This window comes from Notamacropus eugenii, chromosome 7 (assembly GCF_028372415.1).
Source record: "Notamacropus eugenii isolate mMacEug1 chromosome 7, mMacEug1.pri_v2, whole genome shotgun sequence".
NCBI lineage: Eukaryota > Metazoa > Chordata > Mammalia > Diprotodontia > Macropodidae > Notamacropus > Notamacropus eugenii.
In genome coordinates, this window is record NC_092878.1 from 168,645,842 (window position 1) to 168,669,919 (window position 24,078).

The 24,078-nt window shown below is 53.1% G+C and overlaps 1 protein-coding gene across 4 annotated transcripts in view; it reads left to right on the plus strand.

Moving 5' to 3' along the window:
* MTUS1 (microtubule associated scaffold protein 1) overlaps positions 1-24,078 on the plus strand; it is a 106,962-nt gene that overhangs the window by 79,595 nt on the left and 3,289 nt on the right. For 3 of the 4 annotated variants that reach the window (XM_072625604.1, XM_072625605.1, XM_072625606.1), the window contains 7 exons: positions 2,818-3,032; positions 12,310-12,376; positions 18,248-18,462; positions 19,883-19,988; positions 21,467-21,540; positions 21,635-21,730; positions 23,125-23,241. In XM_072625604.1, the coding sequence (XP_072481705.1) occupies positions 2,818-3,032; positions 12,310-12,376; positions 18,248-18,462; positions 19,883-19,988; positions 21,467-21,540; positions 21,635-21,730; positions 23,125-23,241 (890 nt within the window). Of the gene's footprint in view, positions 1-2,817; positions 3,033-11,221; positions 11,374-12,309; positions 12,377-18,247; positions 18,463-19,882; positions 19,989-21,466; positions 21,541-21,634; positions 21,731-23,124; positions 23,242-24,078 lie in introns of those variants that run through there. The other variant, XM_072625607.1, reaches the window with a different exon arrangement.

Genomic DNA, 24,078 nt, shown 5'->3' on the forward strand with positions numbered 1-24,078 from the left:
TGTGTGTGTGTGTGTGTGTGTGTGTGTGTGTGTGTGTGTGTCCCCATGCGTCCGTCTGTCCTCTTGCCTCTAAGAAGACTGGGGCCAGGTCTCATCTCTCTCATATTCTTCTGCACCTAGTAGGTGCTTAGTGCTTTTTGATCAAATCAGTTCTAGCTGAAAATAGATGTGGTTGATTGGTGGGAATGGTTGTAACTCAAGTGATGCACCCTCCCTGTGACTTGGGAAATCTGTCAGTGGCTGGTGTCCAGGGGATAATGTCACTTAAAAGCTAGGCTTGGGGCCAGTTGATAGGGTGATTTCAGGCTTATCCCAGCTCAGTAGCACCATAAACATGAACCATGCCTGGCTGAGATTGGAGGTTCCCAAGAAGTCAAGTCAGGTGGAGATATACTGGTTTCCTTATCACACCTGAAGCCCCCTTCCCTGTGCTCTCTCCTTCCTCTGAAACCAGTATGAAGAGTGCCTTGAATAGAGTGCTGGGCCTGGAGTGTGGAAGACCCGAGGTCAAATCCAGCCTCAGACACTTCACTAGCTGTGTGACCCTGGCCAAGTCACTTCACCACTGCCTGCCTCCGTTTCCTCTTCTTTAAAATAAGGATACTGATAGCGCCTCCCTCCCAGGATTGTTGTGAGGAACCAAGGAGATGGTATTTGTAAAGCGCTTAGCACAGTGTCTGGCATGCATACGAGTTAACTAGCATCGTCATCACCATGAGGCAGATAGCCTGAGCTGTTCTTGCTCTGGGTGACTGTGTGAACTTGGGTTCATCAAAACAGGAAATCAGCCATGTCCTTTCCTTCTTTCCCATGACCTCTTCCCAGCCTCCATCCAGATGTCAGGGATGGTGACACGGAGTAGTGAGTAGGTAGTAAGCTCACTCCCAGATGGGGTGCGCCCCTCCCTGGGTGTCTCCTGAGCCTTCATTTTGTGAGACAAAATCAAAGGAAAAAGATTTTCAGGCTTCTGGGGGACTACTCTGTCCAGAGCCGCTGCAAAGACCTAGCCCAGTGGGCCTAGCCCAATGCCTGGTGCAGAGTAGGTGCTTTCCCACGGGTCTTTGGGAGACATGAACCCCTTCCTGGTGTTCTCCTATCCTAGGCTGTTCACACCCACCCAAGGCTTTTGTTGTGATGGGTGTTGCCTTCTTGTGCCTGGTCCAACACCCAGCCCACCCTGCCTGTGTCCAGACTTCCTGCCCTCCGCAGCCTGCATGCTGGGGGTTGGTTTTGATCCTCGGGCCCATGTCTTGTGTCCTGCTGATTCACATTTCCATAGCCTCTCCTGAGACTCATTCTGAGGGCCCTGTTGTCTGGGGTCTGACATAACTGGTGGGTCCATTCTAGGCTCAGTGGCCCCCTTCTCTGCCATCCCATTTCTCCCACATCCTTGATGAACTTGGTCAGAGTTCCAAATCCCTCTCTCCTTTGGGGCTCGAGCCATTCCTGATCCCCCTCCTGCCAGTGCCCTTCCCTCCTAGGCTCCTTGCATCTTTTTTGCTAACTCCTTATATCTGTTCAGCATAGACTCATGTCTGTGCTTGCCTCCCTGCTTAGCAGCAGGGATGGTGTCTAGCACACAGTAGGTGTTTAATATGTGCTCGTTGGTTGCTTACTGTGATGCTACTGTAGTAGTGGCCTTCGGGGCCCTCTTTCTCCCTTCCTGACCTTGGACCAATCTTTTAACTTGTATTTGTCTTAGACCCATTGCTTTTTCAGTTTCATCACTCCAGGCACTGTAACATTGTCCTCCCCTGTCATGTCCCCAGATCAGGCCAGCGTCCTCTCCAGACAGATGATTGCAGTGTCCAAAGTGATCTCTCCACTCTGTCCAATGCATGGTCCTAAGAAAGCATTGGACCATGCCCCTCCCTCCTGGGGAGCCCCAGGGCTCCATCTGGCCTTGACCTGGCCCTCTGCACTGTGGCTCCAACCCACCTTCTGGGCTTGGCTCACAAACCGCCAAATTGACCTCTTTGCCCACACTCAGTATCCCATCTTTTCCTCCTTTGGAGCAAGTGTTTGTGTCCAGACCCCTAGGAGAAGGAGTGGGAACACAGGTGGACCAGTGCATGTCATGGCAGAATTGTAGCCTGTAAGAGTGGGAATGAGCTCAGGGTCATCAAGGGCAGACCCTCGTTTTACAGAAAACACAACTGAGGGAACCCAGAAAGCTGAGGTGGCCTGCAAGCTAGCCATCCTTATATGAGGAGCACTTGAAGGAACTGAAATATTGGAGGGGCTCCCCCATGGAGGTAGGGAAAGGTTTGTTCTCTTAGTCCCCACAGGACAGAGCCAGCAGCAGTGGGAGACACTGTGCAAAGGCTATTTGGGGCTGGTGCCCTTCAGAGCTGCCCCAATATGGAAGGGGCTGCCCCTTGGATGGCTTTGGGCACTCATCAGACAGGTCAGGGTGGGAATTCTTGTGGGGTGCTAGGTGCTAGGTAGGTGCTAGGTGATCCCGGAGGTCCCTCCATTTCTGTGAAAGGCTCAGAGCTGGAGCTCAGACCTGCTTTTGCCCCCTCAGGATGCTGGTCCTTGGTCCACACCTCTTCGCCTAACGGCTTCCATCAACTCATGCTTGGGGTTTCTTTCTCCTGCTGGGGGCTTTTCTGGCATTGACAAGTGACCAGAGTGGTGCCTCTGGCTTTGCTCCATTTGACCAGGTGATATGATTAAGCAGGCTGTTCTGAAATGAAAGGAGCCTTGCATTTCCAACGAAACAAGCCTGGAACTGGCAGGACCAGACCTGGCTTGGCTTGGGCCACAAGAGTATTTCTGAAACTGAAGCCAGCTTGTTCCTCTTTTCTTTTTCAGTTGAGAAGGGTAAACAGAGGCACCCTCGAACATCGTGCAGCACGCCCCAGCCTTCTCCTGATGCTCTCTCTACTGAAAAAGCCCTGGGATTGGCCTCTTACAGAGCACAATGTGAGCACCAGGGCAAGGTCATCCTGCACCTCAAGCAGCTCCTGGCTGGAGGGAATCGCAAATTGGAAGCACTGACCGTGGTCATCCAGCACCTGCTGTCGGAGGTAGGACAGTGGGCAGCCGTGGGTGGGAGTACCAGGGAAAGGTCCCTGCATGAGCACTGGCAGGTGTGCATTCCTCCTGCTCCCCTGAGAGCTGGGCATTCTGAGCAGGATGGTGTCTTCGTCAGTGCCTTGTTCTCTGAATTGGACTCTTCTTCTCCAACCCCTCCCCCCCACTCTCTTCATATCAAACTTGTGCAAGTAGAGAGAGACCTTGTTTTTGCCCTTGCTATAGCCTTCCAGGATTAAAAGTCTCTATTTGTGTTTGAAGAATTTTGGTATTTAGATGTTCTGGGATCTTCTAGGGCTGAGTGGTTCAGAGTCATCCACCCCTCCTTATGTTGTGCTCTGACCTTCCACAAATCACCCCCAGTGCATAAAGGTCCTACTCTGGGCTAGATGTTGGAGAAAACAAGGTGTGTTTCAATGGCTGTGCCATCATAAAGAGATGCTGCCATCCTCAGAATCAAATTCTTTGGAGAAGCCAGTCGAAGATTTTGTGTCAAAATCGATATCATTCCTGAGATATCTGTGATCTGTTGGCATTTTCTGGCCTGTTTCATTCCCAGCAGAGCTACATCTTTGAGGGATGTGCTTGTGCTGGGTCATCCCAGGGGTGGACCCATCCTCCTCAGAGAGTCTTATGGTTCAATGAACTTTGTTGAGGAAAGCAATGTTCCCTCTGAACCTTTGCCCTGATGGGGCAGAGGAATGTTACCTGACTTTGGAATACATCAGCAGAATATGGGGATTTTATGGAGACATTTTTTCTCATGCCAGAGATAAGGGCTACAGGTGATACATAACCTGTATCCTTCAGGATTTGGTTATGTCTTTCAGACATCAATGATATCCTAAGATGAGGATTTCTGCTTAAAAGGACAGAAAGATCATGGCCATGCAAGCCAGCTTTGGGATATATTTAAAATTTATCATTCAAGGTTAATGAAGCCATTGGAACAAATAAAAATGTCTCCTCTTCCTTATCTATTTTTGGAATAAATAAAATGGGCGACCTGCTGAGAAATATTGGGATTGCAGGCTCACTGACAGAATTGCAAAGGGACTTAGAAAGCCCAGCCTCCTCATCTTAGGAGGAGACTGAGGCTGACAAGTAACAGCCAGGGTCTCACAGACAGGACCAGGGATCACAGGCTCAGCTTTAGAACGTTTTGGAGCCATGGAATCCAGCCCCTTCATTTAACAGAGGAAGAGACTGAGACTTGAAGAGGATGTTCAGGGTCAGACAGTGTCTGAAGCAAGGTTTGAACACAGATCTTGCTGATGTCAAGACCATGGTGCATACTTAGCACATCTGCTTTGGGTCAGGCACTGGCAGATAGGGAGGCTCCCATGGATTATGATGGGAACTGGGAAGAAAGGATGGAAAGGGCTTAGGACTGAAATTCTAAACACCAATAGGGAGATGCTTCCAGTAAAGAAGAAAAATGAGATTTGTGTAAAGGGTTCAGTGAAGCTACACAGGGACTCGCCAACTAACTTAACTTTACAAGTGATGGCTGTGAGGGGGGTAATGGAGAAGGAACAGGAGAGAGTCCTCTAAAAATGGCCATAGGAAGACAAAAGCTCAGAATGAGTTGAGGTTGTTGGGGAAACTGAGGGCAGCAGAAAAGAGGTGTGTGTGTGTGTGTGTGTGTGTGTTAGCTACATTAAAAATGAATGGAAAAGCCTTTATTAAGGCTGACTGTGCCCAGCACTACAAATAAAAGAATGGAGGCAGCCCCTTGCTCTAGACTTGAATTGGGAGAGATGACCTGTGGAAGAAGGCTCACCTGTGAGGCAGGTGTGAGTCCTGGAGGCCCTGAGGTGTTGTAAATGGGGCAGAGAATGGTGCCAGGGCAGGGCAGATGGGAAGGCCTCCATCTCACCTGAAGGTGTTGGCTACCACCCTGACCACACTTGGGAGCAGATGAGCTACCTGGGTTGAGGGGGAAGGTGAGGTTGGGCAGGTAGGAGAGCTCCTCAAGGCTGCTGAGCCTTCCCGACACCCCATAGCCATCTAGGATGGCTTCTAGTCCAGCCTGGGACCAGGAGCAAGGGTGGAGGAGCAGTGATAACTGGCCAGGGGAGAGAAGGTACAGCCACTCGGCTTTATGTTCTCAGCAATGTAGAATGCCCTTTGCCCTGGAGAGGACTGGATGTCCATGACTAAGGAGGAGCTGCCACCCAAGATAAATAGTGAGACAAGACAGTTTGAGAGCAGAAGCTGGGAGCCCAGGGAGGATCAAAAATTCTCAGCCTACAGAACCTCTCTCCCTCTCCCTCCCCTTCCATCCCTCTGGGTCAAGATCCTCCCTCTTTGAAGATACCCCATAGGCTGGGAGAGGTCAACTGATGAACTGATGATGCATTAGAGCTGGGCCAACAGTCCGTGGTGGCTCAAACTTGAGCCTGTGACCCCTTTGGGGAAGGGATGGGGAGGGGAGTTATAGAGGCTAATGTCTGGGGAAACCTAGGAGCTCAATTTGTGTGAGGCCCTTCCTCCTGCAAGCCTGGACCAAAGACAGATATCCCCTCTTAACAGAGACCTCCTGTAGAATTTCCTCAGAGAGCTGATCAACTCCTGCTTCTCGATCAAAGGTCACCTTGTTGTCTACTCAGCATCTGTCTTATACATAGCTTCTTGAGGACAAGGGAGTGTTCCAGTTTGGTCTTTGTGTCTCTAGAGGCTAGCACAGTGCCTGGGTCTCAGTGGATGGTAAATGATGGTTGATTTAATGACTGGGCCATGTAGGAGCCTTGGGGTCTTGCAGAAAACTAGAGAGAAAGAGGAGAAAAGTGAATATTTACTAGGGGTGACCCTTCTTACCTTCCCCAAAGCCCCACTAAGGGCAGTATAACCATACCCTGGGCTAATATTGGATAAAGTGGCCTCCATCATATAGGCCAAAAGCTTGATGGTCTCTGGGGGCCCCTAGGGAATCTCTGGCATGTCTTTCACAGTTGTCCCCCATGCCTGGGATGAACTCCTTCCTTCCTTCCACTCCCTGGTTTCACTGGCTTTCCTCAAATCTCCATTCAGGAGTCTTTCCTTGGCCCCAGCCTCCAGTGCCTTTCCCTCTGTGTTATTTAAATTGTATCTTGTTGGTACATCGTTGTAGGCATGTGATCTCCCCATTAAACTGTCTTTTGCCTTTATTTGTATCCCGAGAGCTTGGCACAGGGCTTGGCACACAGGAGGCGCTTAATGAATGTTTGTTGACTGACTACAGTTGTATCTCATACCTGTAGCTCCCCAGCTATAGGGGATGAGGATGGTGCTGTGTTCTCTGAATTTGGGTGCTTCCTGAGCCCTGGGGGCCCAGCCTCTGGATGGATGGGCTGCTGAATTTCCTTTGTGTTTTTTGATTATTTTGATGAGTGTGACCTTAGCAGAGGGCTGCCCTAGTTGGATAGGCAGACTATGTGCCAATTGGACAACCAGAGGCATTCTAATTAAAAATCAAACAGTTTTAATTGTGTGCGGGGTTATCCTGATATGAGTCAAAACTTCATCAACGCTCAACCCTATGCCAATCCCTTTACCTAACCCCGATGACTCGCCCATTTCTGCAAGTGGAGGGTGGTCTTCACATGCTAGAGCATCTCTAGAGGTGGAAAGGGAAGGAGCCTCTCCCTGAGCCTCTGCCGGGATCTCTTAGGGGGAACCAGAGACACAGAAAGAGTCCAAGTTAAACCAAAGTTTCTAGCAGAAGCTCGATCTGTCATCTGCATGCCTTGTCAACTCTCCTGCACTTTCTGCTGTCATGTGTCACCCCAGCGCCTGTGCTACGGGACAGCTCCCAGCCACTGAGGTTATGGATGCTCTGCCCACAGACAGAGCGGCTTGTGTACAGGACTCCTGATTAAGTTATGGCTCCTCGTGCCCCCTGGACCAGCTCATTATCTCCTTAATGCTAGAGGCTAAGGATGCACAAGGCCAAAGCAGGAGCATTTTCTAGGGCCTCTGGCATTGCAGGGTCCTCAGCTCTGCATTGTACCAGAGCCTCCCAAGGCCTGCGTGAGTGCCCAAGGGCCTTGAGAAGGCTTTGTCTCCAGACCTTTGGGCAAAGAGGAAAGGAAGTGGAGTCAGCAGAGTGGTTAGAAATGCCCAGAAGAGAACAGAAGGAAGGAAATTCAAGGAAGACACTTGAGCAGGATAGCTTAGAAAGGGGTGTGGGCTAACTCGTTACATAGTTTAGAACAAAAGTAACTGTTGCACAACGAGCCCTCTACATTGGCTTGTGCAATCCTCATTTCTTGTTCTTCTTTCTATGGGGAAACGTTCCCGTCTGGTCTTTGTCAGGGTCAGAACAAGAAAACATTCGCATTAAAATCTTGCCTGAAAAGACCCGGAGTGAGACCCTATCAGCTAGCCTGGCTGCCCTTGCCAGGCAGGAGCCCTTTTGTGCCCACCCTGTGCTCCTCTGCCAGAACCTCTTCTGAAAGGAGTCCAGGATCTCTTCCAGGGACCTACAGGGAGATGGGCCTTTGTTTGAGACTTTGGAGGGTCGCTTCCTGTAGAGGATGTCCTGGGGGATGAGCCTTGGAGATAGGATGAGACTATTGGCCAGGGCTGTTGTGGGAGGGGCTATGCTTTTGTGCTGGCCTGTAGAGGAGGGCTTCCCTCTTCCACTTAACCTCTTCCTGGAGGACATGGCAAGCTAGAGTGCAGCAGAGCCAAGGTAGATTGGGCTCCGGGGACGGGCTGAGGGCCGGTGGGAAGGCTGTGGCATAAATGTGTAGCCTGAGAAGCCTCATCCCTGAGAAGTGAGCCCCTTGCTCTGAGGAGTGGGAGGTCTTAAGCCCCAGCTTCCTGGAGAGAGGGAGGGGAAAAACATTGTCTGGGGCAATTCTGACACCCAGCCTTCTGGAGACAGGAGAGGAATTCCTAGGCAGGCGGAGCTGGGCTCTATGAGCAGTGTGACTGAAGCTGGCAGAATGTTGGGTGTTTGAACCCTGAATTAAAAGTCCAAAAGACCTGGCCATTGCCCCCGTTACCTTGGGTTATTTGGAGGGTGCCAGTCTGATGGAAAGGTGTCTTCCTTCTGGGAAGTCAAGCCCTCAGGAAATGAACAGCTTGAGAGGTGTCTGTGTGGACCTCCAGGGGAAAAGTGGGATTTACTGGAAAGGCCAGCTTGTCCTGCTGTTGTGGGAGCTCAAATTCGCTGGGTCACACCTGGGGGAAAGTGGGGCTAGCTAAAGACATGGGGAAATGACAAGGGATGGTTTATGGGCTGCTCTGAGTCCTTTATGTGTTTTCTATGGGGTAGAGGAATGGGGTGCAGATGTTACCTTAAAGGCTTGTATGGGTCTAAGGATGAAAGGGAGGTGGGTAATGTACACAGGTGCATATCTGCATTTATGTACATGTGTGCACAGATAACCACACATGTGTACACATTCACACCTGTATGTATGAGATTATACATGTTATTTCCAGGTTCTATCCTCAGAGGCCTCTCTGGTTGGGGATCGTTCCTGGGGATGGGGAACCTGTGGCCTCGAAGTCACATGGCCCTCTAGGTCCTCAAGAGCAGCCTTTTGATGGAATTCAAACTTCACAGAACAAATTCCCCTAATAAAAGGATTTGTTCTGTCAAACTTGGACTCAAAGGGCCACACTTGAGGACCTAGAGAGCCATGTGTCCCAGAGGCCTCGGGTTCCCTATCCCCATGTAAGCTAAAGAAAGTGATTAGAGAGATTAGGGCAAAATGTCCTAAAGCAGTTGTGCATGCCAAATACACAGTAAGTGGGGCTGACATTCAGGGCCACTGAGGCACAGAGGAGGAAGGTCTTCATAGAGGGGGCAAGACTTGAACTGGGCCTCTGAACAAGAGATGACTGCTGAGGATGGGAGTGGCAAGTGGGGCAGGAGAGTACAAGCTTTGGGGCCAGAGGTCAGAATGGAGGTGCAGCCTTCATCTGATGACCTAGAGTAGAGAGGGTTACCCAAAGTGAGAAGCAGGAGACATGAGAGATCATTGAATGCCTGTTAGAGGACTGGGAACTTGATCCACAAGCAGCGGGAGCCATCCCAGGCTTCTGAGCACTGCAGTGCCATTGATCAGGCAGTCTGCCAGACTTTGGGTCCATGCCTCATCTTTGTCAGGACAGGGTGCAGCCCTTCCTCTGGGCCTCCTTTATGAGGGTCCTATCTGTGCCTTTTCACAAAGCCCTGTGGAGGGCCTCCTCCACACTGGTTCTCTTGACCTTGGAGGGGGTGGGGATGGCTGTAGCATGTGGACTAGTCATCTCTTGTCAGAGTTACATTTACATGACACCCCTCCCCATCTCTTTGTCTGCTGAGCCGTGACTTGAACAGCCCCCTGGTCTTTTAGGAGCATCAGTGTGGCAGCAGACCCTCAAGGCACAGAGGCCAACTGGGAGATCCCTGCATGAAGAGGTACTTCAGAGAGAATGGATAGTCTGAGATGGTGGTGGTCTGGATACAGGGTGCAAGTGTAGTCAGCCTCAGTCTGAGAAGTGGGAAAGTTCAGGAGGCCCTGTACTGGGAGAATGTGCCGGAACCCACAGATCAGTATGACCGATGATTGGTATGATAAGGACCAAGGGAAGGCCTAGACAGTGGGCTCTAAGAAGCAGGGGCATCAAGGGGAGGGCAGCTGAGATCAGGGATGACTTTCTGGTGGAAGTGCACCTAAGTTGGGCCTTGAAGGAAGTCAAAAATCTCAAGAGGAAGAGATGAAAGCCCATGTTCCAAGCAGGAGGCTCAGTCTGGGTGAGTGCCCGGAGTCTGGGGAGGGCAGGACAAGAGCCTGAAGTGGCTGGCAATCTGATTGGGCTGGAGCAGAGTGGATGAAGGGGAGAAGAATGTGCCATGAGAGAGGAAATGTGGGCTGCAGGCCTTGAATGCCAGGCCAAAAGCATCTAGAACCATGGAGGGTTTTTGAGTAGGGTAGTGACAAAACTAGCCCCGAGCCTTCTAAGCACCCCAGTACACACAGGAGAGCCTGCTGTATAGGTTCTGAGGTCTGGTTTTCTAAAAAGAAAGGCAACTTTGGAGGGGTCAACAAAGCACTTAAATCAAGCACATGTATCATTCACTTAGTTCAGGGAAAAAAGTGGGCACCCTGAACTTCAGAGAGAATGCAAACAGAGAAACAAAGATTAACCACAGACAGGGCTTCCAAGCTGTCTGACCTAAGCAATACATACATCACAGATCAACAGACAGGTCCAGCTGTCTGACCATACATACAGCCAGTTACCAGAGAGAGAAGCACCAAAGCCACGAGGCTCCTTAGTGGCTTCCCAGAGTCCTAGCCTATCCAAACAAACACTTCTAAAGAGTAAATCCCAAAGTAAAACTTTACCTCAGAGTACTGAGGGCAGGACAGTGCCTCAATAGAAATTAGCGAAAGGTATTGAGGTCTATTAATGGGTGGGGAAGATCTTTAACTCTTTTCCCCAGCCCCCAACATCAGCCTTAAATTACCATTACACCTTCTTGTGGGAGACAGAGGCTGTTACAAAGTCCAAGTGAGAAGTGGCTGGTTACGGTATCCAGCACTCCTAAGTAGGCACCTAAGAAATACTTGCTGCCTCTTGGGGAAGGTGCCTCTCTGGGGATGGGGTCTGTGCTCCCTCTCCTGAGGCTGGAGAGGCTCCTTCTTCAGCTAGGCTGCTGGGGCAGCCCATTGTATCCCCCTCCCCATTGACCAACTCCACATCCCACGTCCCCCCGACCCCAGCTGTCTTCTAGGGGTTTGTCTGGGCTGCAGGCATCCTCATGTGGACTGGGCTGGTGGCCAGGGGACTCCTCAGGGACACAGTGCCGCACTTTCCTGACTCTTCCCAGCCTCCTTTGCTGCTCTCTTCAGAATTCCAGAAATGAGGTTCCCTTTTATGTTAATGAGTGTGAAAATCTGATGGCCTCAATTAAAGCCTTCCCCCCCATCATCCTACGTTGATGTCCTTGGGGACAAGTCCCTCATCCCTCCCCCACTGCTGACTGATATTTGAGGCAGTCAGGATCGATGAGGCTGGTGTCTGGGACTCGTTTTTCATCAGTGACGGAGGCTGGCTGGCCTACAGGCTGTGGCTTTAAGGGAGTGCTCCTGGTTGCGGAGAAGGAGGAGGGGAAGGAGGGAAGGAGGGAGGGACGGAGGGAGGGCCGAGCTGCAGTGTCCTGCCTGTGCTGGGGGAGAGCCTGAGCGCCAGGGAGCCTGAGAAGGCAGCTGGTCCGTCAGGTAACCGAAGCAAGGCTGGCTTCCTGCCTCCTGTGCTGTCCCTGGCCCGGGGGGCACCTGGGCACACACCCGGGAAATGGGCTGCTTGGGCAGCCGGCTGTGCCCATCCTCTCCGTGTGCTGCAACCAGGGTAATGGGGGGGATCTAGCTCCCAAGGCGGGGGGCGGGAGCTGGCGGAGCAGCAGGGAGGCACCCACTCCGCAGGGATGCCGGGAGCCGGCTCAGCTTAGTAGAAGGCTGGCATCTCTGCCCGGTCTGCGGATCCTGCCCCTCTGGCTCCAGAGGGGGGCGGCTGCCTGAGTATGTGCCCACGTGAATGTTGTTCCTGAGGAGGACTGGAGGGAAAAGGTCCGGGCTGGTCCTGGTGCCTTCCTGAACCCCCTCCTCTGGGCTCTGGCCAGGGCAGGGTCTGGGGCCATCCCCAGATAAGCCAAGGACCAAGTGGGGAGAGTCAGGGAGCCCCTTTGCCTTGGAAGAGTTGGGGCTCCCAGTTCTTGGAGCCGGGAGGGGCTTGGCCGAAAACTTCTGTGGGTCTGAGCATACTTGGAGTGCACACGCATGGAGTTGGTGCACACACACCTGTGCCTCAGCCCCGGGAATCAGGACATCAAATATTTACCTTGGGCAGATTCGCCTCCTGGGCCCCACGGGGTGAGGGGTGGGGGGAGGAGAATTCCTCGGTTGGGGGCTGGGGGGCTACCTGGTCAGTGGCAAGCGTGGCAGCCTGGAGACTGTGGGCTGGGAGGGAGGAGTGTGCACCCCAGCCCCCTCCTCCTCCCCATCCCCCTCGCCATCCCAGCCCCACCCAGGCCTTGGCTGCTGCTGCTGCCTGGAGTGAAGGTTGGACTAGGATCCATAAAGAGCCGGAGATTGGGGGGTGGGGGAGCTCAGGGCTGGGCTCACTTCCTTAACTACCCGGGACACCCTGGATTTTGTAACAGTGTGAACCCTATCTTGGCTCCTCGCTCCCTCCAGAGTCTCACTTTCCTCCTGATAACAAATGTGGGTCTGACTGAAAAGGACCCTCATGCAAACACTCTGGTAACCTGAGGTGTCTCTTCCGCAGCGGGAGGAAGCCCGGAAACAACACCAGGTCCTGTCGCAAGAGCTGGTCAGCCTCCGGGGAGAACTGGGTAAGATGGGGGCTGAGAGAGGGGGGAGTGAGCATATGAATGTGTGTGAGAGCGTGTGTCTGTGTATGCGTAAGGGTGAGTGTGTGAGAGTGTGTGTCTGTGTGTGTAAGGGTGTGTGTGTCTGAGAGCGTGTGTGTATGCAGATGAGTGTATGTGTGTGTGTGTGTGTATGTGAAAATGTATGTGCACGAGTGTGTAAGAGTATGAGTCTGTGTGGGCAAATGTGGGGAGGGTTCCCCTCTAAAGCTGGCTGTTGGCCACCCCAGTGTGTCTGTCTCTGTCTCACTTTGGGTGTCTCTGTGACTGTCTATCTCTGAATGTCTCTGTCTCTATGCTTGGGCACATCCATTTGTCCAGGAACATCTGTCTACCTGTCCTCCGTGTCTCTCTCTGTCATTCTCTTTTCTGCCTCTCTCTCTGCATGGCTCTGTGTCTGCCCCTCTGTGTCTCTGTCTCTGAATGTCTCTGTGTCTGCTTGCCTCTCTCTGCACGTCTCTGTCTTTGCACGTCTCTGTCTGTCTTTCTCTGCATAGCTCCTTCTGAGCCCCAGACACGGGCTTTGGCTTTGGCTTTGTCCTCGTGGGCCTGCTCTGTGCCCCCTCCCCCAGCTGAGGCTGGCTCTCTCTGGGGTCTCCAGAGGCAGCTTGGCCATGAGCTCCCTGCATTCCCGGCACTGCCGGCTGACCTGTAGGCCAATGACTAAGATACAATCCCATCTGCAGAAAAGGGGCAGTGACTTGGCATTGCTGGTATGTGGCTCAGCCTTCATTTGGCAGAAGCTTCTGTAGAAGCTGCTAGCTGGCAGGTCTGCCTTCACCAGTGCAGTAACGTCTGGCCCCTGACAGGGGGAAAACTGAGGCTTAGAGAAGTGATGTACCTGGGGTCATGGAGCTAGTAAATGTCCTAGGTAGAACTCAAACCTGCTCTGGTGCCCTCACCACTGGGCCGCCCAGGTGCCTCCATGCCTGGCCTTCCTCTGGTTCTCTGAAGGTTAAGTGGAGTGTTTTACACACACGTGGGTTACCCAAGCAGTTCCTGCATGCCCCTGGGATGGAGAGAGGGCAGATAGACTGATGTGGGCCAGTGGGCTGAGTGCTGGGTGCTAGACTTTGAGTCATAAAGACCTGGGTTCAAGTCCTGACTCTAGTACATACTTGTCCAACCTCAGGCCGCTCACTTTGCTCTCTCAAGTCTCAGTTTCCTCATCTGTAAAATGGGTATCTGATGTGGACAGTACCTTGAGGGCAGGAGCTGTCTCTGACCTTGTTTTGGATTCTCAGCTTTCAGCACAGTTCCTGGCACGTAGTAGATGCTTACTCAGTGTTTATCAAGCGAGGTGCAGACCTATATTCACACAGCACAGAAACCAAGGCAAGGGCTGTGCAGGAGATGAGGGCCGGCTGCCTTGACAGAGCAGCTGGTGGACAGTAATGGCTCTACTGGGGAGCAGTGTGGGGTGTCTGGATCCCCTGGTCGCTCTGTCCCCAGCATTCGTTAGAGCCTGGCCTGAGACTGGCCTGGCCCCTTGACATGCTGGCTTCATGGAAGGCATCCCACTGTGCACACAATGATAGGGTGGTAAAAGTGATGCCAGGCCTGGCCATGGCTGCATTGGTCACAGCCAGGGAGCTTCTGAAATGGGCTGAGGCTCCCAAAGGGCACTGTACCACTTGCCCCCATCCTTTTGTCTCCTCCCCTGGTATCCTCAGACCCTCAGAGCATCCCAGAGGATGGGAAAGAGAGGAGGATCAGAGGTGGGAGGGCAGGCAGAAAGGGCCTCCCTGGGCCCCATCTGCCAAGGTATCCAGCCCTTTGGGCACCATGGGGCCACGAGGAGGGGCCCTGGGTTCAGGCCCAGCTGTTCTGCCATGACCAGCACTTGCTTACTCCAGGGATCCATGGGAGGGGGCAGCTCAGAGGCAGACCATGCTGGGCATTAGATGGGAGAGGTGGCCTCTGATCCTGATGGTGATAGGGAGTCACTGAACTTTCTTGAGCAGGGGAAGGACATGATGAGAGCTGGGCTTTAAGCACATTCCTTGGGCATCTGTATGGAGGCTGGACGCTGGCGGGGAGGGGGTTGGGCATGAACCAACGGGGAAGGGGATGGGGAAGGGAGATGTCCTAGAGGCTAGGGATCAATTTGGACCCCGGTGGGGCTGCCACTCTCACTGTTGTGTACACCCTAGACAAGGTGATGAGTAGGGGTGAGACAAAAGGGGGCAAGAAGCCTCCTTTGTTTCCTGGACTTGGTTCTGCGGGGGAGGAAGGGGGCCATCAGCCTGGCCTGGCCTCCTCCCGGCGGGCACAGGCTGGTCATTTGGGACAGAACACTGCTGGCATTGATACCCCTCGAGTTGGCTCAGGTAAGGCTCCCCTCCCTCCCCTTCGCCTTTGTATCTCCCTGCCTTGTGCCAGGCCCTTTCAGGCATGGTGAAGGTAATCTGAAAGTCGAGCCGAGCCGCCAATCCCCCACATTCCTTCGGTTACTGGGGGTTTGAGCAGCTCTTACATAATGAGCCTTGGCGGTGGCTGTGTCAGGCTGCCTCAGATGCCCTTGACAGCCCAAAGTGTCTGTGGAAGGGCTTGGGCCCTAGAAGGGCTGAGAGAAGTGGCTTTCCAGGCACCGTCTCTGAGGAGATCTGAGGTTTGGCCCAGGGTTCAATAATGTGTATGTGAGGGAGGCTGGCAGTGAACGGTGTTAATGGAAGACAACCCCCTTTCCTTAGCAGGGACGGGGGAGTATCTTGGGATGCTCAGATTCTGCAGCAGAGCCTGCCTCATTGGACAGTCCAGAGCCTGGCTAGGGCCATGCCCACAGGCTGGGGCAGCCTGGTGGAAGGGCATTGTTGCCCTGTGATGGTGTAGAGCTGAGCATGTGCCCCTGGTCCTCAGATGCAGCATGCTGACCCCTCTTGACTGGCTGCCCATGTGGTGCAGCGGGCCATGCTCCTGCCCCTGTCCTGCCCATGGGTAGCCTTGGGATCTGGCCTGTTCTTGGCCCCTTGAATTCTCTAATTTGGGGAGGAAAGACTTTTCTCCACCACATACCTGCTGGTGTAGTGTACCTGGGGATGCTGTGAGGAGCCACTAACTGCCCTTGGAGGAAGGGCCAGCTTGAAAGGAAGCTTATTTCCCCCAAATATCAGTCAGTGTAGGTCAGTCACTGATCATCCACAAGAATGAATGAGTGAGTGAGCACGTATTGAGTACCTACTATGTGCGAGGTAGTAGAAATGGGAGACAGGTGAGCCTGTCCTTGGTTTGACTCAAGGAGATGCCATTTGAGGAGGGCAGTGTTGGCTGGCTGGGAGGACTGCTTTGGTGCAGGGAGTTCTAGGGAGGGAGGTCTGCTGCTGCCACACCGGGTCCTGAAGCAAGGGGCAAAGGGGGAAGGGCCAGGCGGCCCCTTGGGAATGCAGGAGCCAGCCTTTGGGCCAGGTTGCCCTCACACCCTGACTAGGCCCCATGTGAGTAGACTAACTCACCCTCAGGATGGAGGCATGGTCTCTGGCCTAGGTAGGAAGCAGAAGCAGCCCACCACTAGGTCTTTGTCCAGGCTCCATCTCTCTCCCTAGAGGTCACCCACACCTTCCCAGCCTCATCCTGCCTAGTGCCTCATCTCCACCCACCTGCCCAGGAAGCGGCCCAGCTGGTCCCATGGGTCCCACTCATGCCATGTGGTGAGGGTACCTTCAAAGCCCACCTATTTTCCATTCCCTGAGGCCCTGAGGCAGCCCCCACCCTGGGTCCGATCTCATCCATCTTTCCACTGGTTGATGAATCTTCTCTGGGTACAGCTATGACCCTGACCCTCCTCTGCTAAGAAACCTTTAGCCTCTTCATTCCATGCTGTGTAAGGTGGAAGCTCCTGGTCTTAGCATTCAAGGCTTCTTAGGTTTTGACTCCAAACAGCCTAGCTGGTCTTGGGTCCCAGGAGGGAGTCCCCTTTGTGGGCTCTGCACTGCGGCCACACTGGGCCACTCTTGATGCCCCTTCTTGTCTTACTCTCTCCCCTTCCTGCGCCTTTGCTTACATCATCCCTCACACTGGCCTGGCTTGGCCTCCCAACATAGTAGGTCCAAAGGCAAATTGAGGTGACATGAGGTGGGCAGACAAACTTGGGTTAGAGCCTTGAAGGATGTGACTACCACAGGTCATCCCAGAGGGAAACAGTCTGTCAGCTATTGGAAGGCCCTCCTGGGGGCCTCCTGGCCACGTCTCTCCCTCCGGGCTAGATGACATCTTTTCTGCCTTTAGCTCTGACCCCTTATGGGGGGAGGGGAGAAGCTATTTTCTTGAACTATAATTCAATATTATATCTGTCGAGCCCAATTAGTGCCTGCCTGTAAAGAGTGATAATTGCTACTGAACTCCCCGCTATGAGCATCCTGCCCAGATGGATGTCAGGAGGTGATGCTGAGTCATCAGCTTTTAAATGAGGAAGCCTGTCAGTGATGCAGTGATGGGAAATCGTCCCATGGGCTGAGTGGATGAGGATGTGCCAAGGGACCTAGAGGAGGGTGCTGGGGAGTCATCAATCAGCAGCCAGACAGCTCCAAGCAAACTTAGTTCTGATTGGCTCCAGTGGGGATGGCCCAGCCTGTCTGGTGCTCCAGGACGCACCCCATGTCCCCATCTCCTTCGTTGCTCCCACGGCGTTTTGTCTTATGCAGGTCACAAAGGCTGGACACTGGGGGAAACCTCTACATCCATGGGATAGCAGCTGAAGAGGAAGCCAGGGTTTGGGGTGGAGAGGAAGGCTGTGACCCGAGGGATGAACTCCCTGAGAAGAGGGAAGAGATGACTTGGAAACTGAAAGGCAGTTGTAATGAGGATCTGAAGAGGCACAGAGGCAGAGGTGGAAGGAGGGTGGGACTTAAGAAATTATTTCCGTGAATGAGATTGTGCACCTCTTTTACCGTTAGACCAATTTTGTGTTTTAAGGTGTTCCTTTCTTCAGTATTTTTTTGCCTCATTTACAAAGCTGTTATTTCTCTTTTCGTAATTTTCTTACACCGCTCATTTCTTTTCTCAGTTTTTCCTCTACTATCCTTGTATCTTTCTTTAACTCTTCTAGGAATTCTTGTTCGGTTTGGGTCCAATTAGCATTTTTCTTTGAGGCTTTGCTTGCAGCTGTTTCTACATTTTGTTTGTGTTTTTTTATGAGTTGGTGTCTTGATCTGTGCCTCTAGAGGCTAACTGGCTTTCTCAACGGAGAAGAATGTGGCTTATGTGTGCATGTGTGTATGTGTGATATGGTGTTTAGCCTGGTGATGTGAAGACTGGGGAGGGATGGGGGTCACAGCTGTCCCCAAGTGTTTCAAGGGTCCTTCCGTGGTTGAAGGATTAGTCCTGAGTTCAGAATAAGAGGCCAAGGGCAGGAATGCCAGAGGCAGGTCTAAGGGAAGTATTAAAATAAGGCCCCTAGGAATAGAAAAGCATCCCTAGCTGGAGTGGATGGTCTGGAAACGGAGTGAGCTCCCTCTCTTTGGAGGCCTACCTTGCAGCTGAGGATAAGTGAGCATTGGCCCAGGGATTCCAGGAGAGATCCAGACCCTGAGATGGCTCTGAGCCAGCAGCCTCTCAGATTGGAAGGGGCCTGAGCACCCCCACTTTCACATCCTCTTACCCCTACTTGGAGACTTCCAAGGACAGGGAGCTCACTCCTAGCCAAGATGTTGCATTGCCCTCTGGGGGCTCACCATGTGTCAGGGAGAGTTTCCCTGGATTGTGGACCTGGCCAAAGCATCCCTTGCTCGGTGGCTGGCCTGCTGGTTCAGCCTTACCTCCTGGCCTAGGCAGGTCATGGGGAGCCTGATAAATGGGACTTGCCCTACCGCTGCTGCAATGATGGGGTCCTCTCTGCAGTCACTACTTCTGCTGCCTGCGAGAAGCTAGAAAAGGCCCGCAATGAGCTGCAGACGGCGTGCCAGGCTTTTGTGGACAAGCTGAACCTGCAGCACCAGGCAGATCTGGCGGAGTTGGAGAGCCAGCTGAAGGCGCACTACACGGGCGAGTGTGAGAGGCTGCAGAGTGTGTGTGTGCAGGAGGTGCAGAAGTACCAGGCCCAACTGCAGAGTCAGGTCAGTGCCTGGGGGGTTGAAGGGGCCTTGTGGGCTGGGGCCTGCCACAGCACCTACAAATCCTGGGACTGGACCTCTCCCTGAGCCTCAGTTTGGTGGCCTGGCAAATGAGCCCATGGGAGGAATGTGCTTTTTCAGTCTTAACACAGTGTAGAAGTACAGCTTGTATGGGAATTGCTGTCACAGAGCCCCAGGCCGGCCATGACTGCCAGTGAGCCCTGATGGGAAATACTGCTACTGTTCATTCAGTGCCATGTCTGAAGTTGGGGAGGACACACAAAGTGTTTAGGAACTCAGGGAGGGAGTTGTGAGTGCATCCCCATTTGACAGATGAGGAAGCGAACTCAGAGGGAAGGGACTTCCCTGGCATCCCAGCATGCTGCTGGGCCTCCTCATTCCAAGACTATGTCATGCCCCAGCCCAGCTGCTGTTTCTGGCGGCTGATGGCCAGACTGTGGAGGAGGACTCAGTTAGACTGACCTCCCTTCATGCCCTCTGCTGCTGTAGGCTTAGAGGACTGAACATTGCTTCGGCAGCCCGTGCACAGATGGAACAAAGCCTAGTGAGAAAATGTGGGAGGAGGCTCTAGGTTCGAGGTCTAGAGGGCCTCCCCAGCCCCCTCATTCTATAGAAATGGAACTGAAGCCCACCACAAACCCCAATCCTAAATGTGCCAGCTGCCTGACACAGGGCCTGGCACACAGGCACTTCAGGAGTGATGGGTGCTTGGGAAGGTCAGTGCACACATTGGCTACAAATACAAGAGGAAATCTTGTGCGTGTGTGTGTGTGTGTACGTACGCACACTCATGCACACACAGGACCACACAGCACACATGTACCTGCTCACACATGTATGTGTACACACACACACACACGGCAGTCATGAAAGGCCCAAGACAAGGAAAGGGGACACCACACAAGGGAATCACTGAGTTCTAGATAGCTTTATGTTGGTCATTAAAAACCCCAAACCTCAGTTATTAAGTTAATTGGTTTTCTTAGTGTTTAAAATTAAATTCACCCCAAAGCTCTGGTTTTAAGAAAAAGTGCAGGCTCACACTTCCCCCATCTCCACACCCCCTGACCTGATGCTGCCAGAGAGAGCTTTCCCAAGACCCCTTTAAGACTGTTCCTAACCATTGCAGCCAAGCTGGGGCCTTTTGCCTCAATGTGCCCTCACAGCTTCCTAGAGAGTCTCGGTGCTGTTTTGTAGATGAAAACCTTCTGGTCCTCTTGGCCCACAGGCTGGTGAAAACCCACTTCCCCCCAGCCAGGCTGACCTGAGGCTGAGCCCAGGACAGGCCACCACTGGGCTTGTGTGCTCCCCAAAGCATGAGGTTGGCATTCAGATGGCCCCCTAGCTTTGATTCCTTGGGGTGCCACTGTCTGATTCTAACGGGCGGGGCTTTCCCTTGCAGGTCGATGACTTAAATGCTGCCCATGAAGCCTTCAAGTTAGAAATCGAGTCCAGCCATGCGGAGCAAGTTGATCTGCTAAAGAAGGCGTACGAAGCCTCCCTCACAGGTAAGAGTGCTCCCACCTCTGCACAGATGGCCAGGGAGGTTCCAATACTTCTGAACATCATCTCCTAGCTCAGAGAAGCCCCTGGGGTCACCCTCCTGAGAGCGGACTCGGTTGCTGCCTTCCTCAGCTTGGAGTTGCTTCAGGACCCTCCTAAGGATGTGGCCTTCCACTGGTACTGGGTCCTTCCCCCTACCTGGGGCGCATGCAGAGGTCTCTCTTCAGTGTTGGCCTGGGAGGCAGAGCGCTGGACTTAGAGTGACCTAGAAGCCCATATCTGCCATACTCTTAACTTGAATTTTATGGGTATTTTGAGACTGGCCCTGGGGCAGTAGAAAGGATGGTTGACTTGAGGTCTGGAAGACCTAAGTTCAAATCTAATCTCAGACACTTACTTGCTGTGTGACCTCAGGAAATCCACATGACTTCTCTGTACCTCAGTTTTCTCATCAGTAAAATGGGGATAACAGTACCTACCTCCTGAGGTTGTTGTGAGAGGCTTCACAAACCCTAAAGCAAGCTACAAATGCTAATCATCATCATCACCTTCAACGTGACGTTTCTTGTAATGTAAGGGGGGCACTCTTGGGACCCCGGAGGCCGGGTAGATGGGAGCGTGAGCAGACTTTTCTCCATGTGCATGCATTTCTCTTGACCATCCAGGCTCCCAGGAGGTGTAGCTTGGGTCAGGGGAGGAGCCCCTCTCCTGGTCAGGCCCAGCTGCCGTCCCTCCTGAACAGGACTTTGGAGCCAAACAGGCTTGTGAAGGTGGTATCCTGAGCACCCATGGATTTATGTGAGAATGGGTTATTTCTGCTAGAATGTGTCATTGGCCAGAGGGGGTTCCAGCCTTTCATGGAGGGATGGCCTGCTTGTTCCAGATTGTTGGTCCCTAAACCTCTGTTCAGCACCTACTATGTGCAGGCTAAGCACTGAGGATACAGAAAGAAGGAAAAGGCAGACTCCTGCTCTCAAGGAACTCGTAGTCTTGCAAACAAACTTTGTGTAGGAAGGATGGGACAAATGCTAGGGGGAGGGCCTCCTGCTGAGGCCCCACAGTCGAGGCAGGTGCTCCCTAGAGAGGGAGTTCGAATCATGGCCATGAAGTGTGTCCCTTCTCATGGAAGTGTGGGTCAACCTCCATTGCTGAGTCCATATTCTCTCCCTCTCTATACTGGTAGGGTCTTTGCTGCCAGCTGGAGCCTCACATTACAGTAGAGCTGGGGGGCAGAGGGTAGACTCAGCAGGTGGAGCACAGGCCTCATTTGCCTCAGTTTCCCCGAGTCTCCAGACCTTTCCCTACCCTGGAGTCACGCTGGGGACTCTCTCCAAGCTGCCAAGAGTTGAGGGCCTCAGCCACTTTGGAGAACCCTGGCTTAGAGCTGTTGGAACCCCCAAGTGGAGAAATGGGGGCTTGCCGTCTGGGTCATCTTGAGGCAGTATGGTGGGTCACTGGCCTCAGGAGTATTGCCTCTTTCCAGAAATCAAGGAGTGCCATGGCCTAGAGAAGACGTCCCTGGAGGAGCTATTCTCTGAGAAGCGCGAGTCCCTGGAGGTAAGTGACGCCCCAAACCAGCCCCTGGGCTGGGGGCAGATCTAGAGACCTCTGCCACTTTGGATGTCTCATGTTGTCTCTGCCTCCTTTGTAGAAAGAGATCCATGATCTGAAGAGTAAGAATGATGCTCTGAATGAAAAACTTCAGTTGGAGGAGCAGAAAGCGGCTTCCAGAGAGAAGGCCAATCAGGTGAGTGAGGGCAGCACCCAGAGCTGCTCCCTAGGAGTGGGGAGCAGAGGGCAAGACCCGGCATCTGGGGGGGCGTGGCTACAGTGGCTCTAGGGGTGTTTGGGGGGGGCCCTGTCTGCAGCAGCCCTGGGGGTGTTTGGAGGGGCTCTGTCTGCAGCAGCCCTGGGGGATTTTGGGGGGGCTCTGTCTGCAGCAGCCCTGGGGGTGTCTGGAGCGGGGGGCTTGTCTGCAGCTGTTTTGAGGATATCTGTCTGGGGGAATCTGTATACAGTGTCTTTGGGGACATGTCTGGGGTGGGGGTTGTCTATAGTGTCTTCAGGGATGTGTCTGGGATGGTCCTTTTCAATAGCAGCTTTATGGATGTGTTGGGGGAGTCCTTGTCTACATCAGCTTTGGGGATGCTTTTGGGGGGACCTGCCTGCAATGGCTTTGGGGGATGTCCGATAGGAGAGCAGAAATAAGCTTGGAAAAGCTGCTCTTAAAAACTGACCTAAGAAAAATTCATCTCAACTCAACACCGCACCTACTGTGTGTAGCACCTGCACGTGGCACCTACACTGTGCAGCGTCCCCATGCTCAGGTTGGAGGAGATACAAAGTTTCAGTTAGGCCCTACCCCTGCTTTTATTGGAGGAGACTGTCCTAGGCCCCGATGAGCATAGTACAAAGTAACGAGTTGTACAGAGAAAGGCAAGCCACGTGCTGTGAAGGGTCCCCATCAGAGGCTTCCTGTGAAAGCAGGAGTTGCAGTCGCTTTAGAAGTGGAATAAGTAGCAACCGAGAGAAAGGGGGACGTCATTCCCCACAGCTATGGAAGAATTTTGAGCGCAGGAGTGTATAAGGAAAAGCATTCTGGCAGCATTTGGAGGATAGTTTAGAAAGATGAGAGCAGAGGCTGGGGGTGGCAGCTGGATTAGAGGCAGAGGGACCAAATATCCAGAGAGAGCTGCCTTCTCATATTTAGCTCCATGTGACCTTGGACGAGTCACCTTGCCTCTGTAGACCCATTTTCTCCTCTCTGCTGAGAGAGCTGCCCCAAGGTCCATGCTGCAGAGCTGGAATAGATCTCATGCTGGCTAGTCCAACCCTCTCATTTTCTGATGAAGACAGAGGGTTAGGGAGAAAAGTGACTTACCTGTGGTGTTACAGATAGCAAGTAGCTGAGAGAGGATTTGAACCTTGGGCCAGCTCTCTTGGCCTCTTATGAGCTGGTGACAAAAGCAGTCACTTCATCACCCAGTGCCTTGGTTTCCCAAGCTGTAAACTCAGGATGATAGCGTGTGAGCCTCCTACCTACAAACATTCTGTACATGGCAACATGTTCTGAGTGGAGGGAGTGCCATCTTTGGGTGGAGACCAAGCCTGACCTTGGGATCTTTCCACGTGTTCCTGCAGAAGAACCCCCAGATCATGTATCTGGAGCGGGAGCTGGAGAGCCTCAAAGCCGTGCTGGAGATCAAGAATGAGAAGCTCCACCAGCAGGACATCCAGCTACTCAAGATGGAGAAGCTGGTGAGTTCTCTCCCTGCCCCCCCTCCCCTCCGACCATGACACTGGATCCCACAGGCACAAGGGTCTCCATGTGGTCACTGCTCCTGATGGCCAGGCATGTGCATGTGTGCAGAGGCTTTCCTCCACTCGCCATGGCCGGCCAGCGTCCTCACCCAGTGCCAAGAGGGTGCTCCAGGGGCTTTCATGGGGGAAGGAACACACAGGGCACTAGCATTGGCATCGCCAAACTCTTCTATTCTTTGCCGACTTGGGCGGGGGGAGTGGGAGGGACACAAGCCAGTCATAAGTGGCCTGGGCTAAGTCCACTTGGCAGCCACCCTTGAGACCACTAGGGGAGGGTCTGGCTCACTGAGAAGTTCCAGCCCCTGGTGCCCGGCCTGCGGTGTGACATACGTGGCTCGGGCAGCCTCCGCCCTGGAGTGCAGTTGCCTTAAAGCAGGCATTGAAGCACATCCATCAGCCCAAGGGGTGGGGTGCACTGGAGAGGAGGGCTGCAACTGACGTGGTCCTCGCCTGGCTCTGCTTGCCTCTGGCTGGCACCAGTCACTAAGGAGGCTGGTTCAGATCTGGAGCAGGGCTCCAGACAAGGACACCAGCCCTTGTGTGTGATCAGCAGTGCCCTGATCCACTGTAGAGAAGGAGTGAGCAGGCAGCCAGCCAGCCTCAGCCTTAGAAAACTCCTGCAGAGTGACAGACCACCCACCCCAAGCCTCTCCCTACAAGAGTGGGTGCCCTGCTACAATAGGTTGTCAGGTCTGCTCCCCCCCCCCCATTTGGGAAGCACATTTCCCATGGTCTGTGCCCTGTAGGCTCAGGTGCCAGGCCTCTTGGGAAAGT